General features: G+C 31.3%; 1 protein-coding gene across 1 annotated transcript in view; it reads right to left on the bottom strand.

Moving 5' to 3' along the window:
• The window catches only part of LOC132744535 (protein O-mannosyl-transferase 2-like), a 56,639-nt gene that overhangs the window by 37,784 nt on the left and 5,824 nt on the right, over window positions 1-13,031 (bottom strand). The window contains exons 4-9 of the mRNA XM_060733283.1: window positions 12,111-12,219; window positions 10,794-10,902; window positions 4,013-4,078; window positions 3,543-3,636; window positions 2,853-2,959; window positions 2,193-2,275 (exon numbers count right to left, since the gene is read on the bottom strand). Of these exons, the coding sequence (XP_060589266.1) occupies window positions 2,193-2,275; window positions 2,853-2,959; window positions 3,543-3,636; window positions 4,013-4,078; window positions 10,794-10,902; window positions 12,111-12,219 (568 nt within the window). The remainder of the gene's footprint in view (window positions 1-2,192; window positions 2,276-2,852; window positions 2,960-3,542; window positions 3,637-4,012; window positions 4,079-10,793; window positions 10,903-12,110; window positions 12,220-13,031) is intronic.

Genomic DNA, 13,031 nt, shown 5'->3' with positions numbered 1-13,031 from the left:
CTTAAGGCATTAACAAAATTTAACGTATAGATTACCTAATAAATTATAATATGCAAAAATAGAAGCATGATGATAAAAACAGTAAATTCAGTAATATTTTGTAAATTTTTGTATATATCCTGTAAATTTCATGATTTGAGAGACAAGTGACTATTAAACTCAGTGCCCATGATAAATTACCACAAAGAAACTTTGCCTAGCCCAAGTATTGAACCAGTGACCTCCGGATTAAAAACCGATGCTCTCCCTATTAACCTAGGCAGGTGGAGTATAAAGTAGCAAACTTTATTTATTTTTCGATTCAAACCATCTTAGTTGAACAGTACCACTGAATTCACAGAAAAGTCTCGAATTTTCAGAAAGATTATATTCAGTGTTAAAACATTGTTTTTTTACAGATTGGATATTGTTGTTGTACAGTTTGTTTCATTTTAGGCCTTTTCCCAACAGTATTTCAGTCATATAGGCTGGTAGTTTCCTAACCATAGTTCCTGGAGAGTTAAACCAGTATTAGACTACTTTCCTCAGCGCTAAACTACCAAAGCATCTCCCGGGATCAAACCCACGTCAGAGAGGTAACTGGATTAGAAGTCATCAACACAAACCCCTCGACCACGGAGGCGGTTGCTACTGTACGTAATTAAGTATAAATCCATTTCAAATGAGAAACAGAAATGTAATTTCAAAGCTGAAAACAATAAAAATATTCCTATAAAACCCCTAAGATTTTTATTTCATAAGAAAACAAGCCAACATAAAAAGGAAAACGATAAAAATAAAAGTAAAATGGCTGTGAAATACCGGTAAGCAGGAATTAAATAATAAAAGAAAATTAATATAAAGAGAGAAAATGAATAAAAAAAATAAGAGAAGTCATGCATGAGAACCTGTTGTTGTAAACCAAACTCCAGGGGATATATTTCAGGGTGTGAGTGAAGGTATTGCCCTAACGTTGATTGATGTTTCACTGAGATTATAGATCCAAAGGCCACTCCTTGTAATAAGATTTGATTATAACATAGTTATATAGAGGCAAGACAAGTACAAATAAAATCAGAGAAATAATCTTGGTATATAAACAAACATAACAAAATAGGGTCACACTGGTCAGAAACATTACAACAGGCACTTCACATATGGAAACATATCCTTACTACATGTACAATTATATTTCAAGACCTTCGAGGTACTTCTTTTGGAATCCTCAACAATGTTTTTTAATGAAATATACTGTGAACAATGAGAACAAAGGGGTTACATTATGCAGGAGAAGCTGAGTAAATTCCTGTAAAACATTTTATGAGCGACACAGCTACTTCAGGTGTTGTTCTTTCAAAAATATTTCTGACTATATATTACTTATATTCCTGCCTATTTTAAGAAATAACCCAGCTTATTTAATAATATAATGAAACCCCTGTAAAACATAAAAAGTCTGCAAATAAAATCCAAACATGAATTCAACTTTAATTCAACACTATAACAAAACTTATGTTAATCAAATGGAAGAAGCATTAACATATTCTTGGTTGAAGAAATGTTTTGCAGCAAAACAATGTTGCAATGGAAAAGAAAAAGGTTTCAAGCTGAAAAAAGAGAACACAAATAAAGACAGAGTTACATAGAACTACATTCATAAACATAGACAAACATGAAAATAAAAGAAAAGCATTAAAGAACAAAAGTAGTCAATGACTAGAATACTATATTTAGATACATTTGTATGACTGGACAATGTGTAAGAGCCATTTTTTATGAAGATTTTACAATATGTATATGTCTGGAGATTCAGCAATTCTAGTATTGTTATATTTTCTACATAAGTACAAAACAACACTAATCCTTTATGCTTCTGATGAAATAAGTAATATTGTGCTTTAATTATTATTACATGTATTAACCTTTAACCTGTTTGAACTGGACTAGGTGGACTAGTTAATTTAAGGAATTCAGCAGTTTAAGTGTTTATTATATGTTTTTTTTTAAGATTAGCTATTAAAAAAAGACATGACACTGATTAAAATGATAAACAAATGTAATGTGAAATGATAATAATACAACAAAGTCAAAAATATAATTATACTATAATCAAATAATAGTAATAATAATATGGGTCGTCCACAGAAAATAGCTCTTATAAGGTAATAGGAAAATGGTAAACAAAGTATGTACATGTATGTATATTAACTTACTATCGGGCATACTGATGTTGTATAGCCGGTTCCCTTCAAGTTGTGACTGGAACTGTGAGCTGTAGAAACCATCTCCTGAACCACTGAAAAATAACATAGTAAATTATCTTATCATTTGTGCCATAAAACTTACCAAAGGCAAGCCAAAATAAGATATTATGTAACCTTGTAAGCTAAAAATATGTAAGATATTATTAGCAGCATGGCTGAGTGGTTAATACATCAGACTAGTGACCTAAGATTTCACTAACAGTATGGGTTTAAACCTAATCAGATGCAAGCCGTTGTTTCCAGAAGCAAAAGAAAATTAACACTCATCATTATTAGTAGTAGGATAGATATTTATGCGGGGAACAGGCCTTCACTTGAGACAAAAAGAAGCCATGACTGAAGACAAATGCTGTCATTTGACAGGTTCCATAATAGACTTACCTTCCAGTATCATAATACTTCTAGAAGTTGAGGCTATTAATTATAAGAACATAATGCCATAAATTAGGCACAGCTTTCAGCTGAAGTATGCATGAGGCTGGGCCTCCACTCTATTGTGTCATCCAAATATCACTTTATATTGTTTTGTTTGTTTGTAAACAAAACAAATTTATCATTTTGGTTTTGAACATATGAAGTAAAGTTACTGCACAGCAAAAAGTCACAAACCTTTTATAAAGGACAGCAAAATGTATTGCAAAGTAGATCATATAACAGATGACTGGTATGACAATCAGACAAAATGCTCTTGCTATAAAATGCTTTAAAATCTCAGTCTGAAATGTAAGGAAAATACACAATAATTTATTCATGTATTTAATAAAAGTAATCTTGAAAAAAATATAAAAAATATCTCATCTACAATATGTTCAGAATCGCTTGCCAGATCAACATATTAGAAGACAGGTGGTATGACATTGGTTATCTTAACCAGCAAGCTATAATGGCCCCTGTGACATCTGGATAAGTTTGAGAGGCTGTCAACTGAATTTGTTAATGAAAATGTCTGTATATTTAGATAACAAGCCCCTCTTAACTAAAGTACCAAACAAGACCTGTAATAAAGGTATAGAAGGACTTCCTAAAAGGGATTCTCTTGTATTTTAAAATGCTGGATGAAACCTGTATTTATATCATATATCATGACATGTTGAATACAAAGTATGTGAGTATTGATCAATAAGGTAGGACAATGTTCTGAGAATGCAATACATAAGTACTTTGATACAAACAGCTTATAAATAATGACAAAACATCAAACTTAAGTCATTATTTTTTTAACCTAGCTAAATAAATGATAACATTTAAAAACATTATTTTTAAGGTACATATTACAAGGATGACACAAAATAATCATACCAAAGGTAATTTCTGGTTGCCTAGCAACCTCCAGAGGTCATCTATAGTACTGTAACCAGCCAGCAATATAACAAAAAGGCCTACAAACTTAACTCTGAAAATATAACAAAAATAACAGCTTAATGAAACCATATATAGAGTAAGAAGAACAATTAAAATGGTTGAATTAGCAAATTTGCTCTAGAAACAAGACAAAGTTTTTTTACTTATGTCTTCAGTTTTGAGCTGTAAAACATGGATTCTTATTGAGCAGTAATATATCAGTAGTTTTTTTGGAAATACAGTAAATGTATATCTGTGTGTTGTTACAGTCATGTTTTAAGGAACATTAAACATGGTTTATATCTTTCATTATGTTTTGCAGGTTTTTTACCCTTTCATAAGTTACCCATTCAATATTATAACTTGTATTTCAATATTTGATGTTGTGAAGGATTTTTCAAAATAATTAAATGTCAGCTACAACTTACGCTATGGCACATGAGAGAAAAACACCTGTAACACTTAACCAGAACCACCAGTAAACAGAAAATGGACTGTAATAGAAAATAAAACAAAATTACACTATAAAACTTATTCACAATCAAAAGGAAAGTGGTCCTTCTTCACCGTCATACATAGCATAGGAAAAAAGAAGCCTTTCCAGACAATATTAGGATATAGCAAAAATAGTCTTTTGTCAATGGTCTTAAGAAATGTAACAAGAGCTGTCGGTAGGACAGCAACGCTCGACTATTCTTAGTGCTTGATAGTAAAAAAAATGCCTGATACAGTTACCTCCTCCTGTTTTACCGTTGGGGGTCATGATGGTGAACAAGTGTGCAAAGTTCTCAAAGCCATATGTCAATGGACTTTGAAAATATTTGAAATATTTACAAAAACTTTAAACGTAAATTCTAAGTCGAAAAAGGGGCAATAATTCTGTCAAATGCTTAATAGAGTTTACCTCTTCCTGTCTACAGGTTTGGGTCATGATGGTGAACAAGTGTGCAAAGTTTCAAAGCCATATGTCAATGGACTTTGAAAATATTTGAACTATTACAAAAACTTTAACGTAAATTCTAAGTCGAAAAAGGGGCATAATTCTGTCAAAATGCTTGATAGAGTTACCTCCTCCTGTCTACAGATTGGGGTCATAATGGTGAACAAGTGTGCTAGGTTTCAAAGCCATATGTCAATAGACTTTGAAAATATTTGAGGTATTACAAAAACTTTAACGTAAATTCTAAGTCGAAAAAGGGGCATAATTCTGTCAAAATGCTTGATAGAGTTACCTCCTCCTGACTACAGGTTGGGGTCATAATGGTGAACAAGTGTGCAAAGTTTCAAAGCCATATGTCAATGGACTTTGAAAATATTTGAACTATTACAAAAACTTTAACATAAGTGGTTACGCCGACGCTCGGGTGACTGCAATAGCTCTACTTATTCTTATCGAATAGTCGAGCTAAAAATACTTTCTACTGACAGTCAAATGAAATGGGAGAAATGGTCTTTGTTTTCATCAAGGTAATATGGTACAATAATCCAAATTAATACAATAACAATTAATCAGATAGAACAGGTCTCATTTCAGTAATTTTTTTCACTGTATTTTACAGCCGAATAAAGGCTGTTTCCCCTAGCCGAAAATAGGTAAAATGTCCCCTAAAAATGCTTATATTTCCCCTAAAATGCCCCGTGCTCTTCCTGACCAAAATTATGACTTAACAGCATCTGATTAATATCAGCTAGAAGACAGAACTCTGTCTCTATAGATAGCCTCTGCTATGTACCTTGCACGCATTAAATTGAAATTGAAATCAAAATTTTATACAAGAGGGCCTATGATGCCCTGGGAGGTCGCTCACCTGTATATAGGGCCCCCAACCCCACACACCCACCCCCAACCGTTGCAGGGCATTTAAACCAGGGCTTTTATTTGCAAAACTCGGTAGACACCCAATAGAAGTGTTTCATGCTAAACATAATAAGCTCTACTCATTGGGCTTTTTGAGAAGATTTTTTAAGTTTTTACTATACACATATAGTTAATAAACAATGACACCCTGGGGCCGGACCAGTTTTTGACCCAAGGGCTTTTATTTGAACGAAACTTTGTAGACACTACTAGAAGATGTTTCATGCTTAATATATAAACTCTAGCTATTCTGGGTTTTTTTTCAAAGAAGATTTTTAAGTTTTTGCTATATACATATTAAGAAAATCAATGACCCCCGGGGCGGGGCCAATTTTGAACACCAGGGTCTTTTATTTGACACAAACTTTGTAGACACTCACTAAAAGATGTTTCAGCTTAAGTATCTTAACTCTAAGCTATTGGGGTTTTTTCAAAGAAGATTTTTTTAAGTTTTTGCTATAAAACATACTAAGGAAAAATCAAATGACCCCGGGGCGGTGCCAATTTTGACCCCAGGGCTTTATTTGAACAAACTTGGTAGACACCTATTAGAAACATGTTTGATGCTAAATATCTTAGCCATAGGTCTTTGAGTTCTTTTAAGAAGATGTTTTTAAGTTTTTTAACTATAATGCATAAAGGGAAAATCAATGATCCCCCGGGGCGGGCCAAATTTTGACCCCCAGGGCTTTATTGAAAAACTTGGTAGACACTTATTAGAACATGTTTCGTGCTAAATATCTTAGCTTTAACTCTTTTGGTTCTTTAAAAGAAGATTTTTTTAAGTTTTTACTATATCATATAGGGAAAATTCAATGACCCCTGGTGTGGGGCCAATTTTGACCCCAGGGCTTTTATATTTGAACAAATTTGTAGACCACTATTAGCAACATGTTTTGATGCTCAATATTTAGCATAGCTGCTTTGAGTTCTTAAAAAGAAGATTTTTTTAAGTTTTACTATATGCCATATAGGGAAAATCAATGACCCCCGGGGGGGCCAATTTTTTGACCCCAGGGCCTTATTGAAACAAACTTGTAGAACACAATTAGAAATGTTTCATGCTAATATCTGAGCTCTAGCTCTTTTTGGTTTTTAAAAAAGAAGATTTCTTAAGTTTTACTAATATGCATATAGGGAAATCAATGACCCCCCCCCCCCCGGGGCGAGGCAATTTTTGAACCCAGGCTTTTATTTGAACAGACTTGTAACACTTATTAAGAACATGTTTACATGCTAAAAATCCTTTAGCTCTAGCTCTTTTGGTTCTTTAAAAGAAGAATTTTCTTAGTTTTTCACTAATATCATATAGGGAAAACCAATGACCCCCGGGGCGGGGGCCAACTATTTAACCCTAGGGCTATTATTTGAACAAACTTGGGGGAAGACACCCATTACGAAAAATGTTTTCGTGCCAAAATATTTAGCTGTACCTTCTTTTGGTTCTTTAAAAAGAAATTTTTTAAGTTTTTCTACTTATGTATATTGGGAAAATCCAATGAAACCCCCCGGGGCGGGGCCCAATTTTGACCCCAGGGCCCTTTTCCTTTTGAAAAAACCCTTGGTAAGAACACTCACTAGAAAGATGTTTTCATGCCAAATACTAACTGCTCTAGCTCTTATGTTTTTTTAAAAAAGAAGCGATTTTTTAAGTTTTTTTACTTATACAACATACTAAGGAAAAATCAATGAACCCCCCCGGGGCGGGCCCCAATTTTGACCCAAGGGGTTTTATTTGAACCCAAACTTGGTAGACCACTTATCTAGAACATTTTTCATGCTAAATATTTAGCTTTAACTCCTTTTGGTTCTTTAAAAGAAGCATTTTTAAAAATTTTTTTACTAAATGCATATACGGGAAAATCAATGACCCCCCGGGGCGGGTCCAATTTTGACCCCAGGGCTTTTTATTTGAACAAAACTTGGTAAAACTCACTAAGAAGAATGTTTGGTGGCCAAATAAAAAAAAAAAATTAAGCCCTAAGGCTCTTCAGGTTTTTTTAAAAGAAGAATATTTTAAAGTTTTTTTCTTTCGGTTTGCCATGGCAACCCAAGAGTTCGCACCTGGAATTCAAATTCTTTTGAAACAATTTTTAAAAAGGTGACCACCAAAGGAACATTCCTGTGGAAGTTTGGAGAAATTGGGGGCCTTAAAAAGGTGGTTTTATGAGGAGTGTCATTTAAAACAGTAAAAGTTTACGGACCCGGACGGACTGACCCGGACCCGGACGGACGACGGAACGGACGCCGGACGAAAAAGCGATCAACAAAAGCTCACCGACTGTCACTTTTGTGAACAGGTGACTAATAAAATGTGTGGGTAAACATTACATTTTCAGTTGGGTTGGAAAAATTTGATTTCAGGTTTTCCCTTTTTCTGTTTAAGCGCACTATATTTTCTCCTTTTGAAAGCCACAGGTTGTTTTGAAAATTGAAAAAAAAATCACTGCATTTACTACATGTAGGTCGGAGCCTTTGTTTACATGGTACATGTATTAGCAATCTCTACAACTAACTGTTTTAAAAGCAAATCTAATTTTACAATAACAGGCCATGATAAAATGGTCATTTTAATTGGTATGAAACATCTTATTTCTTTGTTAGATTTCTCTGGCTATAAAACTTTTTTTTTTGGACATTGAACTTTGTTCTTTTGGCCATTAAACTTTGTGTCAGTAACACAAATGAATATAAAATAAAATTAATAAATGTGTAAGTCATAAAAAATAGGTACACATCATCATCAATATTAACTGTATAACCTGCAGGGCAACAATCATAAAATATATTTCACTATTAAACCTCATCATTAAAAAAAATTTAAAAAAATGAAAAACACACATCACCACATTTAAAATGTACGGTACATGTATATTACAAGTACAGCAATAGTGTACTCATTGAACAAATATTGAAAAAATAAAAGAAAACAAAGACACACACTCTCAGAACAAACAAAACAATGACAATTATAATTATCATTACTGGTTAAATAGATTAAACTTCAATATGAAGTTAGAGCGTCTATGTGCATAAAATGAAATTTTAACCCATATCCTGCTGTTACCAAAGTTGATTACCCTTAGCCACAAGTATAGGTGCAACCCAGAATGCACATATGTGCAGTCTAACCTGGCACTATACTCTTGGTAGTTCATTTTTTTGTATCTTAATATTGAAATCCCTTAATTTTCATATGGACTGTTCCAAATTCAAAGCAGGGCAAATCCATTACACAAATATAGTAGGTAAAAGCTTAAAATGCAATTCAATACATGAAATGAATAATACAAAATATTGATTTTCTTACTTTATATTTGTTAACTTATAGAATGGTTCTAGATCTATTTCATATTATTTATAGTAACCCCAATAAATTGAACTTCTGCTATAATCAAAATATACAAATATGCAAAATTAAGTGGCATTTAAAATAACTTATACTTAACTGTTAAAAAGGGGTTAATTTACATTTTTTAGTCTCAGTTAAAGCAAACTATAAAATAGAATGTCCTTGAAAGGTTTTATGAATAAAGAATACAATAACAAAAATGTCACACAAAATTAATATACAAAACATTGAATCATTTAATCATAAATAATAATTCAATTAGTTAACAATTGCTATTATCTCTTTAGTTGCACTGCTAAAATATTTTTTTTTTAAAGGTTAACATTCTAAGATAAATTAAATTAACATTGTCACATTCATTACAATATTTTTGTATAGTCTCAAAGTTATTGAAATTATAAAGCTGTAGAAACGTTGTAATAACTAATATACAGTATATATAGCAAGTTTATAAAAACTTATGTATGAACATAGTTCTGTTCAGAATAAGTCTAACTATGAACCCAGTGTACTTTATCCAAGTCCACATGAAGTTTAGTAATGGAGTAGTCCTTAACTATCTTCATTTAGATTAAAATTTTGGTAAATAAATGTTTTATTGTAATTTGCAACAGTTCAGAAGTATTTTAGATATGTATCTACATGTGACATGTACAAACCATTGCCTACTGAATACCATGGATTCTTATAAGACTCTTACACCAGCGATTTACCACTAAACAATTACTTATTGTCAGCAATGAAGCCAGATTTTATCTTTTTTTTTTTTTAATTTAAATTTTTTTTGCATTTTAATTTTTTTTTGTAATTTGAAAAAAAAAATTAAAAATTTTTCTTTTTTTGCAGTATTTTTACACCGGATGAATTAAAACCGGGGGTTAAAATTCTGTTTAACCCCTTAAAAAAAGGAAAAATACTTTAATTTTTTAATTTTTTTTTTTAATTTTTAAAATTTAAAACCCAAAAAGGGAAAACCAAATTTTTAAAACAAAATAAAACCCCAAAAATTTATGATTTGTTAAACCAATTTTGTTACGAATTTGTACACTGTTTGAATTGAAAAAATTCTAAAATTTAACTTTATTTAATGTTTACTTTTTAAAAATTTAAAAATTTCAAAAAGTTGAAAAATTCTGACTATGTTTAACCATTTAACCATTTTTTTCATGTTAAAATTTTAAATTTGGAACCTTGTCCAACTTTAAATTTGACAATTTTTAAACCCGTTTTAAGGGAAAACAAAACATAATTGAAAAAATAGAAAAACAGTTTTTTTGTTTGTTTATTGGGTTTTACTTAAACCCCAAAACAAAATTGGGCCCATATGGAAAATTTTTTGGGGAGAAAGCCCTCAGGTGCCCCCCATGCTTTAAATTTGGGCACAAAATGGGCACCGGGTTTTAGGAACCCAAACCGGGTTCCTTAAGCTAGTTAAAACTTTAAAATTGGGTGGAAAGCTAAATCTTGGCTGAAAGGGTTCCATGGGTAAAAAATTTTTGCCAAAAAATGGGGTAAGGTTAAACATTTAAAGGGGCCTTTAGCCAAAAGAAAATTTTTTAATTAAAAAGGGTAAGTTAATCAAAACAATAAAACTGGCTTTTTTTTAAGCGAAAAAAATTATTTTAAAAAAACCTTTTTAGTTTTCTTTTTGTTTCAATAAAAGTTTATTTTTTTTATTGGGAGATGGTTTAAAATTTCAAGAGCAATGATAAACAAACAAAATTTTAAACCCAAAATTAGGTAAAAAAGGGCTCCCAAGTATCGAAAAATTATGGGGCAATTTTTAAAATTCAAAAAACAAAGGGTATTAGTTTGTATATTTAATTTTTTTGGAAAGTAAAGAAAAATAAAAAGGGATTTTTTTAAATAAATTTAAATAAAACAGGGGTTGTAAAACTCATAAAACCCACTCCCCTCCCCCCCCTTCTTCCCCCCCCACCCCTTTGGGGTGACCCTTCCCCCTTTTAAAACAATAAAAAAAAACCCTTGTCATAGTTACCTGTCCCTGTATGAGAGAAACTTCAGTAGTGTGTAAGTTGATACCATGATGAAGAACATGAGAATCGGGTCCAACAAAATATATCGTGTAAGAGTGTTAATACCCAGGTCTGAAAATAACATCAAAGTTTAAAAAATTCAATGTTCTAAAATAAAGGTCTATGTCAATTACTCATATTTGTCAAAAATTTTACCTTATTTTAACTTATTGTTTTTATTCACACAGAGATTTTCTTTTGTTTAGAAAAAATTTGAATTTTCCTTTAACAACTGTTAGAGGCCCTGGTCAGAAGGCAAAAATGTGCCCGCCTCTAAACTGGTTGATAGGCTATAAATAGAGGATATTGAATGAGTGTAGGTTTAATACTAAATTTATTGAACGAGTTGAATAAAATCATATTATGATTGCCTCTGGCGAGCATAATTTTGTTTTATTCAACGAGTTCAATAAATTTAGTATTGAATCTACACGAATATAATATTCTATTTATCACATATATAAAAAAATAAGAACGGTAAACTGTTAACAAGAGTCATTTTTCTTTGACGCTCCTATAGTGTAACGCTAACATTAGCGCGCTTTAACTCTATGTTTATAGCGCAAATGACGTGACGTCAAAGTGTTATTACACTAGTGTAACATCGTCTAGTTTAATATCGTTTTTATTAAATGGCTTTATAACACTCCTGTGCTGCGGTTTATGTGATAAACTAAATTACCATGGTCAATTTAGAATAACATTTTTTTTCTAAATATAAAAATGCATATTACTCCTTCCTGCACACCCTGGAGAATTATATAATAAACCGAATAAGGTCACATGTCATTTTATTTGTGCAATGTACATGTATTTCTTTCTAAGTACAACACAAAAATTATCTTTAAAAAAAATATCTTATTTTAAAGATATACTATGCTCATCTTTCAGTAAACTATTTTAATAACAGAAATTTATTGAAATCTTTCAAATTCTTACTGGATATGTCTAATTTGAATAAAAAAGCGAATAAACTATGTATTGAAAGCTGCATTTCCTATAACAGCTCAAATAAAGTTGGTATTTTCTTTAAAAAAACTGCCAGTTTTTTAATGTCACTGTATATTCATATTGTGATCACCTATAGTTTGTAGAAATTTAAACATAACATATCTACTTTGTATGAAGTCAAAACATGTTTATGTCATATTTATTAAGAGACCGTGTGGCAATGATCAATATTTTCAAATATCAAATTTGAACATGGTATATCTTTAAACTAGATCTCACAGAGTGTAAAAACTTTATGATAAAGAAAAAAAAGCCAAAAAAAACTTTACCAAAAATGACAAGGGAAGATGCAATAAGAGCTGCAGTTATAGATTGACATAACAACCAGGTTGACATATATACTAGAGGTATCAGGGCAGCTCCCATACATGCACACATCTGAAATATAATCATAATACATCATCTATCACTGAATTCTCAATTGATATTCTACTCTAATTATTCATAATATTTTATGATTGTTTCATACACAGATTAATAAGACACAAGTCATTAAAGCTACACGCCTCCAGATGAGTCAAAATATTTCAATAAAATCAAATTTGAGAAAAATATTCTAAGATGTAAGGAAAAGTAAAAAGTTTGAAGATTCAAGTAATATTTTACATATTATGTGCGATTAATGACTAATTTTTTCAGTATGCACAACTTGAACTATATTTCTACTGCGTTACTAACGCAGTAAGGCTATTTATGCATATTTTGACCACTTTTCGGTATTGACGTGGATTGTAAGTGCCACTGATAATTTGTAAATTGCTTTCTTTTGGTTACTTCACAATATTACACATTCAAATACATTTTCAAAATATTCATGAAAATTAGCAAGAATCTGGAGGCGTGCTGCTTTAAAAAACAAAAAACAAAAAAAAACAAACAAAAAAAAGCAATGCTTTTCTGCCTGTCAATCTGTTTCCTTAAAACATGAATATACATTTCAGTTTTTACTTCACATGATTTCTAGACAGGGAGATATTGGTAAATGTATTTATTTTTAAGCAAATCCAAGGAAAACACAGTGACCATTTTGAACATCTCAAACAATGGTACAATATCAAGATTCTTTCAATGTCATTAACAGTGTATTCTGTTTTAACACAATAGCTATAGGCTTTCACAAAACAAATGTACTCAGGTTTTATAATCAACAGCTTATACCAGATTGCATTTTATGATTTATTGATTGTTTA

This window comes from Ruditapes philippinarum, unplaced genomic scaffold, assembly GCF_026571515.1.
Source record: "Ruditapes philippinarum isolate M1 unplaced genomic scaffold, ASM2657151v2 ctg8663_1_1_1_1, whole genome shotgun sequence".
NCBI classification, from domain to species: domain Eukaryota; kingdom Metazoa; phylum Mollusca; class Bivalvia; order Venerida; family Veneridae; genus Ruditapes; species Ruditapes philippinarum.
The sequence above is the reverse complement of the archived record's forward strand: the minus strand, read 5'-3'. Positions and strand labels throughout refer to the sequence as shown.